The sequence below is a fragment of the Delphinapterus leucas genome, chromosome 8 (genome assembly GCF_059928025.1).
Source record: "Delphinapterus leucas isolate spDelLeu-1000000601 "Yukka" chromosome 8, BTC_Dleu_Yukka2, whole genome shotgun sequence".
Classification (NCBI taxonomy): Eukaryota; Metazoa; Chordata; class Mammalia; order Artiodactyla; family Monodontidae; genus Delphinapterus; species Delphinapterus leucas.
The window spans coordinates 26897574-26919839 of NC_143136.1; the positions used below are offsets into that span (position 1 = coordinate 26897574).

The following is a 22266-nucleotide window of genomic DNA, read 5'->3' on the forward strand; positions in this document are numbered from 1 at the left end:
AAAACAGAGCAGAGAAGGGGGATAGAAAAGGCTGTAATTGTAACCTCTTCTTGGCTGTGAGCTACTTAAGACTAGGTATGATCTTTCTTCTGTATCACTAGCATTTATCATAATGTCAGCTGTATATTAAGTGCTGCACACGTTTCCTGAGTGAAAGGAGTGACTGAATAAAAACCAGTGTTGAGGACAGAGATTATCTCATGAAATCACTATAATACTGCTTACCTGGACACTTTTAAATGCTTCCAGATAGGTAATAATTCTGTCAGCAAGAATGGTGCCCTTCCCTTCTCCTTGTTCTTGCTGGTTCTGGAAGTCTCCTAGCCAGTGTTATATTTTTTCTTGGAAATCAGAATGCTTTGAATGTACCTTCTGAATAACAATATATCCTTGATGTTTAGAAATTAACTACATGCATTTTTCAGACTTTTGCTGAATGAATAATATAGAAAACAATTTGACAAAGTTCAGTATGTCAATTTTTCTATTAAGGAGCTTTGGTATTCTACAGTCTCTGGAAAACTGGCATGCATCTGCTATAAATATTAAAGTCATGCTTTAGAATAATATTCACTGTCAAGGGACAATGTCCTTAATATGTGGTTAAATGGGGTAAAAAAAATAGAGTATGCAGTGTCATCTCTTACACCTCTACTCAAACTCAAAGATACTATCTTCTGAACTATTGATGTCTTCCTTCTTTCACTGCCTAAAGTCCTTTAAATTACCCAGACCAAATACAAAATCTTTCTGTGAACTATCGTAACACTTGCTTGACTTCTCAGATTGTTCATTAAAAAAAATATTTTAATGCCTTATTCATTTTTGTATTTCTGACTGCAGGGATATGACAGCCCTTCCTTTGAATATCCAATAAATATTTGTTGATTTAATTATTTTCACAACACATCATTCACTTACAATTTTTATTCCAATGATGGTAAATCGATTTCTGAAACACTTCCCTTACCCCATATGAAGGTGCGATTATTGTTTTGAGCGATTCTTAAAAAGTATTATCTCCTATAAATGCAGCTTGTCATAAAAATCATTGCAGTTATGTCACAGTCTACTAAAAAGACCAAAAACAAGCCGGTTATTTTCCAATTCCAGTAATTTGCGTCATGTCTTATATTTTGCTAAAACTCCAGTTCCTTGTTTTCCACGCCCCCCACCCCGATCTTATCCTATTAATAAGGTAGAAATAAGGGCATTTGTCTTTGTGGATCTAAAATTTTAGTGCGCTTCATTCCCTAAATGATTCCATGTGTAAATTAGTTGCTTAGGAAAGCCTGTAATCCGTCTACAGCCTAAGGAGCTATATTTAGTGCTCAGTTATTTAAACACACACACACAAATTGAGTGCGTGGCTGGGTAAATGCCTGGGTGTAGTTTCGTGGTGAGCGGAGTGCTGAGCCAGGTGCAAAACTCCCAGCGATGTTTTTCTGTGTCCCTGGCCAACTATCTCCGCGTTAAACTCCATCAATTTATTTGACTGCGCTACTGCAGAACGGAGTTAACTCCAACGCCACTCAAAGCAGCTTTACACAGATTTTTTAAATGTTTGAGCTGACCCTTACTGATTTTTTTTTACTATAAAACGACTCAGCTAGATCCAAGGCAGATTTGCCATCCTCTTTCAGGGCCCCTCGGGGGTGGTACAGAATTACGACTTTGGATTTGAGCGCAGAGCCCAAAGAAATGCAAACGCACGGACACGTAGAGACTTGGCAACAGCGACAGAGCTTTGTTAAAACTTGCCCCTCCAGCGGCGGGGCGGGATGGTCTGGCCGCCAAGGAGCCGGCGCGGGCGGCAGAGCGTAAGGCAACCTGATTTTCCTCTCGCTTTGTTTTTGCTGTCAGGGTGGTACAGAAATAGCAAAGCAGGGGCGGGAAGTCGCCCGGGTGTGTGTGTTTTTCCCCGCTGGCACGGGGACCGCAGAAGGAGGAAGCAGGAGCAGCGCGGAACCCGCCCGCCCCCTATGCAGCAGCGTGCAGGCGCCGACCTCCAGCCGCTTCCAGAACGCTCAGTGCCGCTTCTGCGGGCCCCGCCCCCTGCCGGGGTTTCCCCGCCACCCTAGCTCATTTGCATGGCGCTGCCCCTCCCCCGCTGCCATTGGCCAGCGCCGCGCCCCGCCCACTGCCCCTCCATCACGGCAGGGTTCCGTCCCCCGAGCCGCCCGGAGCTGCGGGCAGCTGGCGGACTGTTAAACCGCGGCGGCGGCGGCGGCCGGGGCGGGAGCGGGACGCGCTCTGGATACGAGTCAGCGGCGCCCCGGGTTGGGGGAGGCGGGCGGGCAGCTAGAGATCACCTCAGCAAACCCCACCACAGCCGGACCGAAGGTGCGGCGGCGGAGGGGAGCCAGGGCGCCCCAGCAGGCGAGTGGCCGGCGTCTTAGCGGCGGGCTGAGCGGGGTGGGTCTCCTCAGCCGGGGACTGCGGCAGCGCGGGAGGGGAGAGCGAAGGAGACCGCTGGGTGGACTTGCGGGCCAGGCGACCGATCGGCAGCCCTTTCTCTCACCCCCGAATCCTCTGAGGTGTTGGATTCTACGTCCCGGCACCGGATCGCGCTCTACGGCAGGGGTCGGACCGCAGCCAAATTTAAACGGCTAAACCTAACAGCTTTGGCAGAAGCCGAGCGGAGGGAAGGGGTGGAGGGAGGGGTGGGGGCGGATCACAGCGCGGTCACGTGGGGCAGGGGAGGGGCTTGGCAAGCCTCCCTTTTGTTTTGGCTGGCGCGTGCGCAGAGGGCAGGACACGTGGTCTTCTGGGCCCGCCCCTTGCCTCGCTGGCCGCGCCTTGCTGGCTGTGGCTGTGGTGTCGGCTCTTTTGGGGAGGGTTTGAGGCGGGGTTGTTTGCGTTAGATGGGACCTTTGTTTTACTTAATTATCTTCACTTTATTTCAGGCAGACGTTGATTTGGCCTTTAGAATTACGTGGGATGGAGGAGAATCTAGAGAATTGTTGAGGAATGGTGTTGCCACGTTTGTGCCGTTTCTCTGCGTGCTGAAGGGATTGATGTTGCCGGAAAATTTGAGGATACGTGGTGTTTGGTAGCAAGAAATACAAGACTATGTTCTGGTTATTAAAGAAACTACTGGAAAGGAAGAGGCTAGCTTTACAGCCGAGAGGGAAGGCACTGGCTGGATCTTGTGATGTTTTCTTACTCCGAGAGAATTAGTATTTGGTTCGTTCGCTGCCCGCTCTGCTCCGGGCAGGACCCACTTGTCCCTTCCCCACGGATCAGCGGTCTGCGGGGATTGATTTTTTTTTTTTCTTTCTTTTTGAACTGTGGGGAGCACGTTACTTTTTGATAACCTAAACTTTAGTCAGCTGGGGAGATTTAAGAGGATTACTTTATTCGTCTTTCCTTAACCAGTTTGCGTAACTTCGTGCTGAGTTTGGGTCAGTAGGATGTTATTTTAAATTTCGACCAGATGGGGCAGGTTTATCAGCAGTAAAAGCTAAGTGAGATATTTACCAGTACTGCAGGCAAAACCGACAGTGTTTTAGACTAGGAAAAAGTGGCTCAAAAAATAATTAAACATTAGCGAAAAACCTGGTGTTCTGGAATGCGGATTGCTTGAGAAAGGCTTAGCAGTGAGTGGTCTCGGCTGTTTCCAATTCTTACTAGCTGTTCTCTTGGGCAGGTTACAACCTCTCCGATCTCAGTCTGTTTCCTCTTGTAAATAGTTTCATAATGCTGTCCTTGCCTTAAGAGGTTGTTATGAGAATCACATGTTTTGTGTTAGTAAAAGTGATTTATAATCTTTACCAGCACTACAAATACAGAAATTGACAGGTAATACGGTTTTATAACAAAAGTCAGTTGTTTTTTTAAGCCAGCATGCTGGAACAATATAAACGATGAATGAATCATGAAATAGGATATATTTGAATATCTTCAAAATCTGTTGTAACTATTATGTTTGATTCTCTGCCATTTTCCACTTTCTTAATCAGATCAATGTCAAGTTTGCTACCATTTCCTCATAGTTTTAATCTAGATAGATTATCATTACTTCTCTTACCCAGCCCTTCTGGGTTAATTTTTTACATGAAATTTTTCTTAATCTAGGCTGATTTTGTCACTGATTTTTTTTTTTTTTACATTTACTGTGTGTGTGTGATATATGCCTTTTCAAATAACAATTATTTTTAAATCTTATAATTTGGAAAATGAAGACGGGTGCAAATAAGAAAAACACAAATAATTTGTATTTTTAACTATTTTCCTATGCGTATTTGTGTATTTTTCCTAAAAGTGGTATCATTTTAACTTTACCTCATAAACAGTCCCATGTCCTTAGTCATTGAAAAAATTGTTTTTGGCAACTCGATGTTATATCATGTAACTTTCATATTTAAAATTTTTCCTGTTGGCAGATGTTTGGGTTGTTTCTAATGTTTTGCTGATGTAAATTTCACTACAGAAAATAGCCTTTTACATAAATCTGTGGAAAAATTTCCCCTAGATTTGTAAAAGAGGAATTACTGGGGGAGTGGGGGTGGGGTGTGTGTGTGTGTGTTTGTGTTTTAAGGCTCTTGCAGCATCGCCAAATTACCTCCCAGAGTATTATATTGTTTAACACTCATCTAATGTATGAGCATGCCTCACATTACATCTTTATTCATCATCTGGGATTAGCAATAAGACAAAAAAACCTTGCTTTCGTTAGCATAAAATTTTTTTTTCACGTGTGTATGATACATGTGTTTTATTGTCTTAGAAGCTGCTTGAGGAAGATGAATATATTTCATATTTGATGTGCTGCAAATCACATAGTGGGTGCTCAATAAATACTTGCAACTTGACTATTAATATTTATCTTTTTGACCTCTGAAAGGTCAGGAAATTATATCTTGCTTTTTTGTCATACTCAATTTAGGAATACATTGTTGGCAGTATACTATTATTGTTTGATTCATTACTTTGAGTACTTCTCCGTTCAGGTGGGGCCTCACTGATCTTAGCACAGTTGTCTTCTCGTGACTTCCCATTGTCCAACTGCTGCATTATCCAAGAACTCCATCCAGTTTTGATGCCATTTATCATAATAACTTGGATGAGTGAATAAAGGAAATAGTCTATCTTGTGTGGAATTCACTTACAAATTTCACTTTAATTGTTCCATATTCACTTGTAGCCTTTTCTATGTTTGAAGGAAAAAAAGCCTACTGTCTAAAGTTACTTTGTTTCATTATTCAGATTGTTCTTGATAGCACAACTATTAATTACCTTTAACATCTTTTACTGCCTTTAACCTTACTCGTCATATGTAATTTTTACTTGTTCAGTTATTTATCACTCTTCCTGTCCTTTTACATTTGTCTGTGCTGTATTAATAGTTGAAGGAGGCCGAAAGCTGTCTCTTTCAGGTTTAGAAGATTGTTTACTGATTGGGTTCCTCAAATTATAAACAGCAAAGAATGAGACTGCTTGCACCTGCAGTGTCAGCTAATAGGAAATTAGCAACCCGTTTACTGACTTTGGGCATATTGTCTATTATACCTCTATCGTTAAAGTCCTTAACTATATCACAGGACTATAATGGAATACTGTACATAATGATGACACTCAGTCATCAATACAATCCTACATTTCAGTATGTTTGATTTAGAAAGGCAAGGAAGGTGTATTCATTTCCAAAAAATTTACCTTTTTTTCTTTTTAAATGTTCTGAAGAGATTGCACTGAACTGAGACTTTTGTTACTCTGTGTGGGATAAATAAACCAGCAAGTGTTAATAAAAATGGTAATATTGTACTTGCCTGTAGACAGTCTAATGAAAATCTGAAAACGATTCATAATGAAAGTTTTTAATACTTGGTAATATTTTTAGGTTTTCAGGAACACTTTATTTCTATATGGATGTGACGGTTCTCTTGCAGAATTGGGAGAAAATGCAGTCTTTTGTAATATTAAGGCTTTGTTAATATCTAATGAATTTTAATTGTTTATTTCTAATCCTATAAGATGAAGAATCTTCAAGCATGTTGTTTAAAGTAATTTAAAAAATTTTTTTACTTGGTAGTAGATCATTAATCAGTGTTTAACCACATGAAATTAAGTTGGAGCCAAAATGTATATAATGAGCAAATGTGATAGTGCTAAATCTAAACGTAAATTTCTGGATCTAAGTTGATGTACACAGAAAAAAATGACTCATTTATATTCCTATGAGTCATGCATTTATAACTGAATAGTAATAATTCTGCTTGAAGTTTGAAGTATGATCTGTTTGATGTGTTATGTGGCCACCCAAGTGGCTTTATCTTTAATTAAATTCCTTTAGTCTTCAAAGAGAATTCCTTTTTAGGCATAGTTTTCAAAGTGGAAGGAGTTCTAGCTATAAACATTATTGAAATAGAAAGTACTGAGCTAACTGTACCTTGGTCATGCCAATTACTACAGTGTTTTCTGCTGTAAATTGAGAATGCCCATTTGTGGCATAAAGCGATCTTGAAAACACAACAGTGTATTTAGTATCTTCCAGTAATTCCTATATTTTTGAGGAATAAAATTATACCAGTAAACTTTCTCATTACTTTTATTGACTTAATTGGTTTAATTGACTTAATTTAACTTTATGAGTTACAAATTAGAAACTTTTAGTCCCCTTATATTTCAGTAATGTTTGGAAGAGCTGCTCAAATTTTGCTAAAAGAATTTTTTCCTGCTCCTTCTCTTTTATTATAATGGATCAGCTATCTGAAACACATTAAAGTTGTAAGTGCAGAAATAATTTAATATTTGTCTCTGCTTCAGGGTTCTCCCCTCTCTCAAAATGCTGTTGGTAGTCTTTTCACTTTAACTTAAGGATGAATCTGCCTTCTTTATGATACTTTTATTCCTAGTTTATGTTACTGCATTGAAGAGAATTGGGATTATCCAGATTTCAATTGAAAGAGTAAATTTAATGTTCAGAGGGTAGATATTGATTTGATATTCCCCATGGACTATATGGAATATACATGTGTGTGCTAGAATGTAAGTCATAGTCAAATCTGAAGTAGTATTTTAGGGGATGGAAAATCAGATTTGGTTTTTAATTTTTAATGTTCATTCTCAGGAGGAAGAATGGTTCTTATTTATAATTGTCTAGATTCTTAGTTTCATCTCTGAGGATAGACTAGATTAGCTAACTTTTGATTTTCTTTAGACCGTATGCCAAAAATTATTTGGTATATGTGACCTGAATAGTAATTGTAAAGACTGGTTACTAGTGTTGGGATCAATCCAATAATTATTGTTATAATTATCTCACTGTACATGCAGCTTTTGAGGGATGACATGATGGTATTTACTATATCTCATGATGTCCAAGGGACCAGATTGCATTTAATTAATGCTAAATTCATAAATACATATGATTTATAAACCTTAAAGATTAAGTCACTAATGGAAGCATTTTGGAGACAACAGGGCAAGACTCCTTATTTTTAGTAAGGTAATATCAGAACAACTAATTTCTTCCTTAATTCACAATGAATGTTCTTTGGATTAAATTGTAGACCCCAAATTAGAATTTGTAGTATAGACTTGACTTTACAATTCCCCCATTTTTCTGAATTTGATTTTTATTTATAATAATGAAATTTAATATAGCCAAAAAGAAAAAAACTGTTTTGATTCTTTGTAGTTTTTAAATGCTTGTAATTTAAATGAATAAACTTTGGCTTGTGTTACTGAAATTTTCTCTCTGGTTGGTAGTGTTTTAAGATACTTCTAAGAAAATGTATATATATTGAAATCTGGAATTTTGCTATAGGGTTGTTTACTTGGTGGATTATCTGTAATAGTTTTACAATGGAGTGGTTTTGGGTTTTGGTTGTTGTTTTATTTTCGGGTTTTTTTTTTTTTTGGCCAGCCCTAAAATTTCTGGGCTGTGGATGTGCTAAGGAATTATTATTATTAATTTATTTTTACTTAAATTGGAATGCAGGTTGAAAACTCTGTTGTACAACATGAAAGTGAAGTTCGTGCCCAGGAAATATAATTGATTTTTGGATTATCTAGAACTATTGCCTCTTAACAGATAATCAGAATAATCTGTCTGGTTGCTTTCTTTGAAAGGGTGATATGATTTCTTGCAGTTTTGCTTCTTAAATCCTGTTAGCTTACTATTTTAGTTTCTGTATGTTGTGGTTAAGGAAGTTTAGTTGTTTTTTTCTCAGTTTTATTCTTTCCAGTTTCTTTAAAGTCCTATATCATGGACTGACTAAATTCTTTTTAGAGAAAGGACCTATTTTCCTTGAGCATCTTGGGAAAGATGATAGTGGTGCCGAGAGTAAATAGAATACAGTGTTTTAGCAGCTAGAAAGAAATTTCTTAGATTTAGGTAAGATCCAAATACTTTTTTTCGACCCAATATGTGCATAATTAGAAACCGAATAATTAGAAACCAGAATAATTGGAAACTGAATATTCATAAGAAGAACAAGATGCTTAGAAAACTGTTTGAGGATTTGCTTTTTTCACATTCTTTTTGTATAACCTAAGCATAGGTGTCTAAAAATACTAAACAGTATTTGGCTAAGAACTTTGGGACTGAAATGTTTTGGTTAATGGTTGATTCCTGTTTACTTTAGGGGTACAGTATACTTTATACTGTCCAGCACAGTAATCCTTAACCACATATGACTATTGAGCACTTGAAATGCAACTAGTCCAAATTGACTTGTGCTAAATGTAGAATAAACACTGTATTTTTTTTTTTTTTTTTTTTTTTGCGGTACGCGGGCCTCTCACTGTTGTGGCCTCTCCCATTGCGGAGCACAGGCTCCGGATGCGCAGGCTCCGCGGCTATGGCTCACAGGCCCAGCCGCTCCGCGGCATGTGGGATCTTCCCAGACCGGGGCACGAACCTGTGTCCCCTGCATCGGCAGGCGGACTCTCAACCACTGCGCCACCAGGGAAGCCCATAAACACTGTATTTTGAGACTTTAGCACACATAAAAAAACATATAAAGATATTTTTATCCTGATTACAGGTTGGAGTCATATTTTCTATATAATGGGTACAATGAAATTCAAATTTCATATGTTTCTTTTTACTTTTTAAAATATGTCTAGTAGCAAATTTAAAATTACATATTTAGCTCACCTCATATTTCTGTTGGACAGCAATGTTCTATACTAATATTTCCTAGCCTTAAGACTCCTTTCACAATAAAATATGAATCCTTTTCCTTGACATTTTTAAATGATTTTATTATTTTGGATGGTATTTATTGAGGAAATATTTATTAAGGTCCTACTATGTGCTCAACAGTATTTTAGGATACAGCAGTGAATGAAAACATTCAGATCCTGCCTTCATGCAGCTTTCATTCTAATGGGAAAAAAGTATGATAAATAATTTTTAGTAGAAAAAAATTTAATGAACTGTTATTTGTTCTAAGCATACTCTTGGCTATTATATATAATTTCGCATAATATAATTTTAATACAGTACTTAATTTATTGAAGGACATATGCTATTTCATTTGGCATTTATCTTGCTTTGTGTTCTCTGCATTTCCTGGATCTGTGGCTTGATGTCTGACATTAATTTGGAGGAATTCTCAATCATTATTTCTTCAAATATTTCTTCTCTCTTCACCTTCAGTATTTGCATTACATGTATGTTAACACCTTTTGTAGTTGACCCACAATTCTTGGATATTCTGTTCCTTTTTTGGTTTTTTTTTCAGTCTTTTTCCTCTTCGCTTTTCATTTTGGAAGTTTCTATTGACATATCCTCAAGCTCAGAGATTCTTTTCTCAGCCATGTCCAGTCTACTAATGAGCCTATCAAAGGCATTCTCATTTCAGTTATGGTGTTATTGGTCTCCAGCATTTCTTCTTGATCCTTTCTTAGAATTCCCATCTATTTCCATATCTTTGCTTACATTATGCATCTGTTATTGCATGCTGTCTACTTTTTCCATTAGAGCCCTTAGAAAATCATAATTTGTTTAAGTTCTTTTAAAGTCACAGTCTGATAATTCCAACATTCCTCACATATCTGAATCTGGTTCTGATGCTTGCTCTGTCTATTCAAACTGTTTTTTGTCTTTTAGTATGCCTTGTAATTTCCTTTTGAAAGAGGGGACATGATATACCTAGTAAAAGGAACTTTAGTAAATAGATCTTTAGTAAGATGTGAGGTATAGAGGAAGCATTCTATAGTCTAGTGATTAAGTCTGTCTTTTAGGGAGGCTGTGCCCCAACTTCACAAATGCTTCACAGATTTTTCCACCTCTTAGGTGGGATAGGATGGCTACATGGGGCTGGGGTTAGGTATTTCCCTTCCACCACATGGAAGGCTAGTAAAAGCAGGAGTGGGGTATTTCTTTACTTTTAGGAAAAAGCAAGACTCTTCAACAGATTTCTTAGAAAGTAATATATCATCTGTCACTTCTTTATCTTCGTTTTATTTGACCTCACTATGGCAGTTGATAGAGCTGCCCATGTCTTTTTAACATACTTTTGAACACTTTGGAATCTCAATTACCTACACTCTGGAATTTCCTTTTCTCTCACTAACTGGACTTTCTTTTTTCTTTCTTTCTTTTCCTTTTTTTTGGGGGGGGGGTTGGGTTTTTTTTTTAACGTTTTAATGAATGGGAGTGTGCATTTAAAAAAAATATTTATTTTTTGGCCACACCGTGCAGCATGCAGGATCTTAGTTCCCTGACCAGGGATCAAACCTGTGCCCCCTGCATTGGGAGCTCAGAGTCTTAACCACTGGACTGCCAGGGAGGTCCCACTAACTGGACTTTCTAAGTCTCCTCTTAGGGCTCTTCCTCCTTTGTAACACCTCTTCCTTTGTTCAGATAAATGTGAGTGAACCCCCTGGCTTGATCCTGAGCTCCTTTCTCTCTCTGGCTCATTATGTCTAGACAAGTTTGTAATTTTTGTTCCACAAACACCCCTAATTTATTCCTGCTTTACAGATTTCTATTAATTGTCTTTTTTCCTTGGAAAGCTCTTACCCCAAACCTTGGTTAGCTTGTTATTGTCATTTCAAGTCTCAGAGCAGATGTCACCAACACAGAAGTCTTCCTTCATCTACAAATCTAAATTAGCTCCTACTGCAGTGTAGTTATGCTCTATTACTTTACTTTGTTTATTTTTACAAAAACACTGTGAGAACCCTATTTACTTCTGATCTTTTTGTTTTCTTGTTTGTGTATTCTCTACCATTTGCTAGCTAGAATGTAGGCTCTGTGAGAATAGAAACCTTATTTGTCATGCTGTCTACAATCTTTCTGGTACCTAGGTTAGTGTCTCTTACATACTTCTCAATAAATATGTGTTAACTGAACTGTTGAATGTTTGATCTTAGATCAAATATATATTAAATGGAGGTTAAAATCCAGCTTCTACCAAAAATAGACAAAACTACATTTATGACTTAATGTTGGCCATTTCCTCATTTTCTGCTTTTAAAAAGTCAACTGGTTAATTTCCATATTTTTTGGAAAATTTTTATTTGTTTTGTTTTTAAAAGATGAAATAGGTTTACAGCTGTCATTCACAAGTACTTCTCTATAAATAACTCATTGTGGTATGGATGGATTTATACCCAAATGAAAACCAGATGGTCTTACTTGTGGTTAGTTATTCTCACTGTCTTAAATTGGCTTCTGAAATGCTGGAGATACCTTTTAGATGCTATAAAATAATTTTGATCATTAGTTATGGAACTAATGGAGATATCTTCAGGTGAATTTGCAGAATTATTATTTTATGCTCTCAAATCAGTATTCCTTATGCATTCTGCCTCTAACCAGTTGTCTATTATGTGTAAAAATGAAATAATATACCATTGAAAATAATTACAGTTTAAAACTGTATAATGATCAAAACAATTATTCAGAGTTAACCTGAATGGTAAATTCAGTGACTTTCAGGAGTTTGCACATCTGATTTCCACTAATTCCAAGACATATTATCTTCTGTATGTTTATGTCAAAGGCTCCTCAGTTGTTATGTTTTAAATAGTTGTTAAATGTTTATTGTTTATTTTAATTTTGAGGACGTGCAAGTTAATCAATTTTTTTCTCTTATGAATAATGTTTTTTGTGTCATAGCTAAAAAAAAATCTTTGCCCAACCCAGTTTCACAAAGATCTCCTATTTTTTTTCTAGACATTTTATGGTTTTAAGTTTTACATTTAGGTCTATGATCCATTCTGATGCATGTGACTATTTTTGTATAAGGTATGAGGTGTGGGTTAAGGCTCAGGATTTTGCATATGGATGCCTTATTGTTCCAGAATCATTTGTTTTTTAAAAAACTAAGTCTTTCTGCATTGAATTGCCATTACATCTTTGCCAAAAATCAATTGACCATAGATGTGTGGGTCTATTTCAGAGCTCTCTGTTTATCTGTCTAATTATCTGTCCATTCTTTTGCCAATCTATGTTTATTTTGACTACTGTAAATAGGTAGTATGAGTCCTTCAGCTTTGTTCTTTTTCTTGTTTGGGCTATTGTAGTTGCTTTCCCTATCCATACAAATTTATGAATCAGCTTGTTGATATTAGCAAAAATTCTGCCAAGATTTTGATTGGGATTGTGTTGAATCTATAGATCAGTTTAAGGAGAATTAACATTGTAACAATATTGAATAATTAATCCATGAACACAATGTGTCAGTCCATTTATTTAGATCTTACTTGATTGTTTTTCATTGGTGGTTTTTTTCAGTGTGTAGATCCTGCATATTTTTTGTTTGATTTATGCCTAAGTATTTCATATTTTTAAGCTATTGGAATTAATACTATTTTAAAAATTTCTATTTCTGTTTTTTTCATTTCCAGTATCTAGAAAGATAAATGATTTTTGTATCTTGACCTTATGTCTGCTACCCTAGTAAACTCATTAGATCTAGGAGCTTTTTTTATAGATCCCTTGGGATTTTCTATGTAGAAAATCATGTCATCAATGAATAGACACAGTTTTACTTTTTATTTTCCAGATTTCTATGCATTTTGTTTCTTTTTTCTTCTTCTGTTTCACTGGCTAGGACCTCTAATGTGATGATGAATAGGAGTGATAAGAACAGACACCTTGCCTCATTCCCAGTCTTATAGTAAAAGCATTCAGTCTTTCATCATTAACCATGAAGCGGTCTCTAGGCTTCTGTGTAGATACTCTTTTTCAGGTTAAGCAGTTTCCCTCCTTTTCCTAATTTACTGAGTTCTTTTTTTTTCTAATTATGAACAGATACTGGATTTTGTCAGATGCTTTTTATTTGTTTTTTTCTTTAGTCTTTTGATATGGTGAATTTCAATAATTAATTTTTTTAAAATGTTGAACCAGTCTTACATTCATGGAATAAGGCATACTTGGTTGTGACTTATTATTCTTTTTATATATTGCTGTGTTTGTAACAGTTATTTTAAAAATAATAACTGAAATAGGTGTTGCTACTTAAATTCTGGAATACCTTTAAAAATCATAACTCTCTTCTCTGTTTATTAATTCAGCCAACAAATATCTGACAATTATTGTGTGCTAGACATTGTTTTAAGTGCTGCAGATTAGAATATTGAACAAAATTGAGTTCTGCCCTTAGACTATATTACTTTCTAGAATGTAATATAAAGTCAGGTTCTGACATTAGCACCCCGAGGAACAATAAAACAGTGTAGGGGAATGGAGAATCATGAAGTGAGGGGCTAAAGCTATTTTAAATAATTAGTCAAGGCAGGACTCTCTGAGGAAGTGACTGTAGAGCAGAAACATGAATGAAGTGAGGGAGCTAGCTATCTTATTTGTGGAAAATTGTTCCAGCAAATATGAAGTCCTGAAGCAAAGACTTGTTTGGTGTGTTTCAAGAATAACATAGAGGCTAGTGTTTATGGAGTGCAGTAACCCATAGAGATAGTTACAGGAGGCTAAGTAGTCAGGGACTTGATAGTGTAGAACTTTGTAGGCCATGGTAAGAAAAACTTTGGATTTTAAGTATAATGGCAACCACTTATTTTTCAACAAATATTAATTCAGTATCTGCTATATGTTAGATACTTTTGCATCTTGACAACATACTAGTTAACAAAATAATGAAAAATCCAAGCAGTTGTAGATCTTAGAAATGTTAGTAATAAGTGTAGTTGTTTACGTTAATATGGAGGTAGTCAGAAGTGGTAGAGTTTAGAATGATCAGTTAGTAAGCCTTGTTTATACACAGTGATTACATATTTAGGTATTTTAAAAAATTGGAGTAAATGGACTTGAGTTTTATGCTAAAACTATATGAACATAATTTAACCTTTTTTAATAATAGGAGACAGTTATTTTCCTGAGTTTCTTTTGGTTGCAAAGTAGAGAGACTTTCAGGCTACGGTTTTTTAATAAGGATAGAGTCGGGAGTAGAATACAGAAGAACTTCATGGAAATCCTAGAATAGGAACTGTGATATGGCTGGGCCTTCCAGAGTCCAGAATCCCCAAATCTTTATATCCAAGTGTGTTAATTATCTATTGCTATGTAATACATTACTCCAAAATTTAAAACATTTATTTCACAGCTTCTGGGGGTCAGGAATTTAGGCATGGCTTAGCTGGGTGCCTCTGGCTTAAGGTTTCTCACAAGGCTGCAGTCAAAGTGTTGGTTGGAGCTGCAGGCATCTGAAGGCTTGACTGAGGAAGGATCTGCTTCTCAGATCATTCACATGGCTGGTTGGCAGGCTTTAGGTCATTGCTGTCTGTTGGCTGAAGACAATAGTTCTTTGCCGTGAGGGTCTTCCCAGCTCACAACATGGCAGCTGGTGCTCCCGAATGAGAGGGGTGACAAGATGGAAGCCACAGTATCTTTGTAACCTAATGTTGAAAGTGGCATCCCATTATCTCTGCTGTATTCTGTTTGCTAGAAGCAAATCACTAAATCTAGTCCACACTGTAGAGGAGAGGATTACACAAAGGCATGAATACCAGGAGATGGGTATTATTAAGATCACTTTAGAAGCTGCCTATCATACCAAGTAAGCCCTAGAGATCTTACCAGAGTTTTTGTGTGTATGTTTTATTCTGGTTCTCTACCATAAAGGTTCCTTAGCCACTCTCAATGTCTACATTTCTTTCCCTTCTTTTTTTTCTACCAACTCCATTTCTTATCTCTTAATCTATGTATCTTTTTTCTGCTTCTTATTTTTAGTTTCTCCTTATCTTTAGTTTATCCAGGGCCTAAGATGAATTCCATTGCTTCTTCTTGTTTCAACTTCTGCCCCTGCTGCTAGCCACTTTGATTATGTCCTTAGCACCCTGTTCAAATTTTTGAAAGAGAGAAGGTGGGTAAGGAGGGGATAGAGTATAGTATCTTTTGAATATGATTACCTCAGAGAGAACTGTGATTAGGGCAGTTTCCCTCAGAGAGCAATGTAGTTATTTAAATACTATTGTAGATGTTTATAAATTAGAAGTTATAGGTCATTGAGTGATCAAGTGACAGACTGAGTCTTGAAAAAAAATTTCCCAATGCTAGCTTGTTTTATTTTTCTATTTCTCATAAAAGTAGAGTGCAAAATATACTTTTAAAAAGAAAACCCAATATTATGGTTATTTTTGTTTTCCTATTTTGGATTTAGAATAAATGAAAATCTGTTATATATAAGATTTATTATTTTTGAGGCACTATATAAAAGTGTATAAATTTTGAGACAGAAAATTATACAGAAATCTACATTTTTTTGGAGACATTATACAGTAAAATATAAAAAAGGCAAACATTTATTTTTATCACACAGAATTAACAACGATTAACATTTGCTCATATTTCATTTACTCTTTTTCCCCCAAGTAATAAAATATTGTAGCTAAAATTCAGCTCCTCTTAAAACACCACTCTTAGTTCTGTTTCATGGAACTTACCTGATGCAACTACTGTTACAACTTTGGTGGGTATTTTTCTGGTTCGTCTTTTATTCTTGTAAACACATAAACACACATGTATATGTACATAAGTATGGTATGGTTTTGTGTTTGTGTTTTATTTATATGGTACCATGCTATATATAATCTGCACCATTTCTTTTTGTTTTAAACTTTATTCTGTTTTTGAGGTTTGTCCATATTGATACATATAGATCTAGGTCATTTTTTTTTAACTGCTATTCTAGTATTCCATCATGTTTTAATATCCATTCTCTCACTGTTAGATGTCTAGGTTGCTTTGAAAGAGTGTTTTGCTCATACAAACACTGATCTCTTGTGCACCTGTGACAAACACATTTTCCACATTATTGTCAAATTATAGAATCAATTTATAGTTCAAACAGATGTGAGAAATCTTATTTAACCATGTTCCCATGGTAAGTGATATTTTCAGACTTACCATCTTTTCAGTTTGGTGATTAGAAAACTGGTCTCTTGCATTATTAATCTGCATTTCATTTATTACTGGTAAAGTTGAGTATATGTTTAATGACCATTTGGATGTCATCATCTCTGAAGTGTCCGACTGTTGTAACCTTTGCCCGTTTCTAGGAGTTCTTAATATATTCTGGATACTAATCCTTTGCCTATTGATATATGTTGCAGTTATCTTCTCCTAGTCTATCACTTGCTTTTAACCCTGTGTGTAGATTTTTATTTTAATTGCATAGAAGTTTTTGTGCCTTTTCTTCCTTTTGATCATTCTTATTAGTCCTTGCAAAGAATCAGCTTTTGGTTCTGTGTTTTTAAACAAGAATGAAAGGTGTAGAGTTACAGCTACCTCCTGGGGACATACAGTATGGGAGTGTGGCCATTCAAATGGCTATTAACTGTCATGTGCATTGAAACAAAAATTATGGAGTGTCATAGTTCCAAAGTGTCTTCAAAAACTTTTAATTGTTAATGAAGAAAATTTTTTTCACTAACTCTTCAATCTTCATAATTTTTTCATCATAATTTTTAATAGTACTAGATTAACTTTTTTATGAGTCAGAATATATGGTTTTATACTTTTTCTTTTGATAAAATAAAATTTGTTTAACTTTGGGATTAATCTTTAGTGTCATCTGTTACATTCCCTCCTATTTTTCAGGCAGGAGTAAGAGCTTCTATAATGATAATTGATGACTATCCATTTGTGAAAAGGAAAATAATGATTGCAGATGATTTTTCAGAAAAAAAATTTTTGCACATTGCAGGTTAGGCTAGTTTTTACTACCACTTATTTTTAGCACCTGTGAAATTATATACTTTTTTTTTTTTTGCTGTGCTGTGAGGCTTGTGGGATCTTAGTTCCCCGACCAGGGATTGAACCCTTACCCTGACAATTAAAGTGCAGAGTCCTAACCATTGGACCACCAGGGAATTCCCAATTATATACTTTTTTTGTAGTTCAGTTCACTTATATCTTATTACCTTATTTCCTACATTTTAGTTATTATTAATACTGTTCATATTGTGAAGTTTAAATTGAGAAATGAAGGTTTTGAGCAATTTATTATATTTTATAAAAATAATACTTTTGGCTGAAAGTGTGGGATTGAGTCACATTTTCAAGTATGAATCCCAGGTTGGATTTTTTTCTTTTAACTCTCACCAAACATTGTCCAAAAAATGGAATCCTGAGATGTAATTGCATTCACAAATATTTGTCTAACTCTTAAATACTAGGCACTGTGCAACTTTCATTTGAGTTTTGGGTATTAGGCCCACAGTCAGAATGGAGAATAGTCCTTATTGAATTCCTTATGAGCTAGCAAAGAGCAGAGATAATGTTAGGAGTTGGGAAATAGAGGAGGAATTTAGTTCCATTCACTTTTTAATCAGAGACATTGAAAGTGTTGCCCTTGGGGAAAGTATAAAACTTTTTTCTTGATATTTGATCATTTATTTTTACATTATTTTAGGTTTGCAGTAATTATCTGCAGGATTCGCCATGACCCCAGCTCTGAGGGAGGCAGCAACAAAGGGTATCTGCTTTTCATCTTTACCAAGTACCATGGAGTCGGACAAGATGCTATGCATGGAAGGTCCAAGAACGGTAGATGAAAAGCTGAAAGGAGACACTTTCTCTCAGATGCTGGGATTTCCAACTCCTGAACCTACTCTTAGCACTAATTTTGTGAATTTAAAACATTTTGGCTCCTCTCAGTCTTCAAAACATTACCAGACTGTTCTTTTAATGAGTTCTAATGCTACATTAAATAAATACAGTGAGAATTATAAACAAAAGAAATTAGGGGAACCCCACTGCAATAAGCTGAAAAACATACTGTGTAATGGTAGCAACATTCAGCTCAGTAAAATCTGTCATTCTCATTCTGAAGAGTTCATCAAAAAGGAACCTCTGTCAGATACCACAAGTCAGTGCATGACAGATGTACAAATTATTTTGGATTCAGATATAACCAAAGACACTAATGTAGATAAAGGACAACTGAAAAACTGTAAGTGGTACCAAAAGAATGCACTTTTGGATAAAGATAGTGACGCTGAGATTAAAAAGGGTTTATTGCACTGTGCTCAAAACAAAATTGGGCCTGACCACTCAAACGTGCCTATTAGTTCCTCAACTGCAGAAAAAGAGGAGGAAGTGAATGCTCGTTTACTTCATTGTGTAAGCAAACAGAAAATTTTACTTAGCCAAGCTAGAAGAACTCAGAAACATTTGCAGATGCTCCTGGCAAAGAATGTTGTTAAGCACTATGGTCAGCAAATGAAATTTTCTATGGAACATCAACTCCCCAAAATGAAGATTTTTCATGAACCTACCACAATTTTGGATAACAGTTTACCTAAATGCACTGAAATTAAACCAGACATCAACTTATTGACAGCAGAGAATAAATTGTGGAATGATACAAAAAATGGCTTTGCACGGTGTACAGCTGCAGAAATCCAAAGATTTGCACTGTCTGCTACAGGGCTGTTGTCTCATGTTGAAGAGGGTCTGGATTCTGATGCAACTGATAGCAGCTCTGATGACGATTTGGATGAATATACCATTAGAAAAAATGTGTCAGTGTAAGTGCAAAATTATTATTAGACCTTTTACTGTTCTGTATATAGCAGCAATTTTGTCTTGATTTCAAGATATGTTGAAAAGAAATAGATTTTCTAAAATCTTAATGCCATAATCTTTAAGTTATAAAACTTTGGTGAATTTTTAAAATATTTCTTTTATTAAAAATGACAGTCTGTGAATATATACATACTATTTAAAAATAAGTTACCCAACTGCTCTATCTAGGAAAAAAACCCAGATAGGAATAATGAAAAATAATTAGCTATAAATATGTATTTTTCCTGTTCTTGAATAGAATAGGCTGTGGACAGGGCTTAAAATTTTGCTTAAGTTATCTAGCCAAAATGTATAGCTAAAAAAATTTCAAGTCTGCGTAGGTAGCCCTCACTGGCTTCAGGAGTTTATCAGTTGGCAGTACATATAAATTGACCTGCTACTTAGAAAAATTTTTTTAAACTATTTATATGCTCGTATTCACAGCTTTCAGCTCTGGTCTTTACCAATTTAGTCAATTTTTGCTAGATTAATATAACCAAAACAAAATTATAATGTCAGCTCTTAGATACCTATTGAATGCTTATTATGTGCTGGACCCTAGAGATTCAGTGATAGGCAAAATATTCAGCCTCTACCCTATTGGGAATCTGCTTCAAAGAGAGATACCTAGATATTTTATAAAACAAAACAAAACAGAAGCACAGAGAAAAATAGTTTTACTTATCATACCATTTTAATACTCCAGAACAGTTCTGATAGAAGTTTCTGGGATGATGGAAATGTTCTATTTCTGTGTTATCCAGTAGGCACTAGTCTCATGTGGCTATTGAGCACTTGAAATGTGGCCAGTACAACTGAAGAACTGAATTTTTTAAAATTTATTTATTTATTTATTATTTATTTATTTATTTATGGCTGCGTTGAGTCTTCGTTGCTGCGCGCAGTCTTTCTCTAGTTGCAGCGAGCGGGGGCTACTCTTTCGTTGCGGTGCACGGGCTTCTCATTGTGGTGGCTTCTCTTGTTGCAGAGCACAGGCTCTAGGCACGTGGGCTTCAGTAGTTGTGGCTCGCGGGCTCTAGAGCGCAGGCTCAGTAGCTGTGATGCATGGGCTCAGTTGCTCTGCGGCATGTGGGATCCTCCCGGACCAGGGCCTGAACTCATGTCCCCTACATTGGCAGGCGGATTCTTAACCACTGTACCACCAGGGAAGCCCAGAGCTGAATTTTAATTTTATTTAATTTGAATTAATTTTATTTTAAACAGCCAGCTAGAATATAGTTTCTAATCTAGCTTTCAGAGAATCTGTTAATGTCCCTAAATTGATGCAAAATACTGTGTATATATGTGGCATTTGGGGAGGAAGAAGTTCATCATTTTTATCAAATTCTCAAAGATAAGTGAGAATCATTATAGAATTAGAAGCGGAATACATTAATTTTTACTAATAAATAGAAGGTCAGTATATTAATTTTTATAGTAAGGAGTAAAATATAAAACAAAGTGAGCATTCCAGGCTTTTTGGTGTTCTGTTATCACTATATTTGAAATGGATTTGAATGAGAGCTAATAGTTATTGAGGACATATTTTTCTAACTGGCTTTGTGCTATTTACTTTACATTTGATATATTATTTAATCCTTTCAACAACCATGGGAGGTAATTTTTGTTATCTTTATTTCGCTTAATAAGAAAAAGGCTCAGCATGGCTAAGTGACTTGCCTATGGTCAAAAAGCCAGATAAGTGGTGGAGCTAGGCTTCTTGCCCATATATGTGAAACTTGAAACCTATGCACTTTCTGTTGGACCATCCAACTTTGTCAACATTATATCAATGATGCTTACACATTATTAAGCAAATGTGTTCTATAAGAAGTCCAGAAATTTATCAGGTTTTCTATTTATAATGCTTTTGAAGTAATTCAATTTAATAACATTTAGTAGATAAATGCTGTAAATTATTTACATTTTGTTGTTGAGAAGAGCTAATGGGCAGGGTTTCCTTTTTTTTTTTTTTTTTGGTACACGGGCCTCTCACTGCTGTGGTTGCTTCCGTGTCTTGGCTCTTGTAAATAATGCTGCAATGAACATGGGGGTGCACATATCTTTTCGAGTTAGTGTTTTCATTTTCTTTGGATAAATACCAGGGAATGGATTGCTAGATCATAAGGTAGTTCTATCGTTAAATTTTTTGAGGAACCTCCATACTGTTTTCCATAGTGGCTGCACAAATTTACATTCCTAACAGCAGACCACAGGGGTCCTTTTTCTCTGCATCCTCATCAACACTTGTCATTTCTTGTCTTTTTGATAATAACTATTCTAATGGTGTGAGGTGATAGCTCATTGTGGTTTTGATTTGCAGTTCTCTGATGATTAGTGATGCTGAGCACTTTTTCACGTGCCTATTGGCTATCTGTATGTCTTTTTTGGAAAAATGTCTATTCAGGTCCTCTGCTCAGTTTTTTTTTTTTTTTTTGTGGTACGCGGGTCTCTCACTGTTGTGGCCTCTCCCGTTGCGGAGCACAGGCTCCGGACGCGCAGGCTCAGCGGCCATGGCTCACGGGCCCAGCTGCTCTGCGGCATGTGGGATCTTCTCGGACCGGGCCAACACCCGTGTCCCCTGCATCGGCAGGTGGACTCTCAACCACTGCGCCACCAGGGAAGCCCCAATCTGCTCAGTTTTTAATCAGGTTGTTTGTTTTTGATGTTGAGTTGTATGAGTTCTTTGTATATTTTGGATATTAACCCTTTATCAGATATATCATTTGCAAATATATTTTCCCATTTAGCATTCAGCCTTTTGATTTTTTGATAGCTTCCTTTGCTATGCAACTTAATTTTAAGCAACTTAAAGGCAAGTACTACTTTTTCTGTCATTGTATACCCAGTTCCTAGCACTGTCTGCTTTTTAGTGGTTATTTGGTGTTGGTTGAGTGAATGAATGAATTTTTCTGTATTTGTATATGTAGCTGTAAAGGTACAAAAATCGAGGTTGGCAGTCTGTAAAATTTTCTCTTTCTTTATGTTTTATTTTTTCTTCTTCCATTCTGCAGTATATCTTTACTTGATTTTTCCCTCCTTTCTTCCTTGGTCTCTAGTAACAAACTGGTCACTAAATGTATCTTATACATCTTAGAACCCGCATGAGTGTGTGTTGAATGAATGAATGAATAAAATATACCAAAATATGGACATTTGAAAGTCATTATTTTATTCTAATATTTAAAATTTTAATTTTGATAAGTAAAATTGATATATGTATTATGTTTATCTTAAAAATCTTAGATTATATGATAACTAATGTCTTTTTTTTTTTTTTT

The 22266-nt window shown here is 36.0% G+C and overlaps 1 protein-coding gene across 6 annotated transcripts in view; it reads left to right on the forward strand.

Moving 5' to 3' along the window:
- Window positions 1-2743: 2743 nt before the first annotated feature.
- The window catches only part of KANSL1L (KAT8 regulatory NSL complex subunit 1 like), a 155580-nt gene continuing 136057 nt past the window's right edge, over window positions 2744-22266 (forward strand). For 2 of the 6 annotated variants that reach the window (XM_089916426.1, XM_022567577.3), the window contains exons 1-2: window positions 2744-15887; window positions 17832-18948. In XM_089916426.1, coding sequence (XP_089772552.1) covers window positions 17861-18948 — 1088 coding nt within the window. In that variant the 5' untranslated portion in view covers window positions 2744-15887; window positions 17832-17860. The other 4 variants (XM_022567571.3, XM_022567574.3, XM_089916425.1 and 1 more) reach the window with 4 other exon arrangements.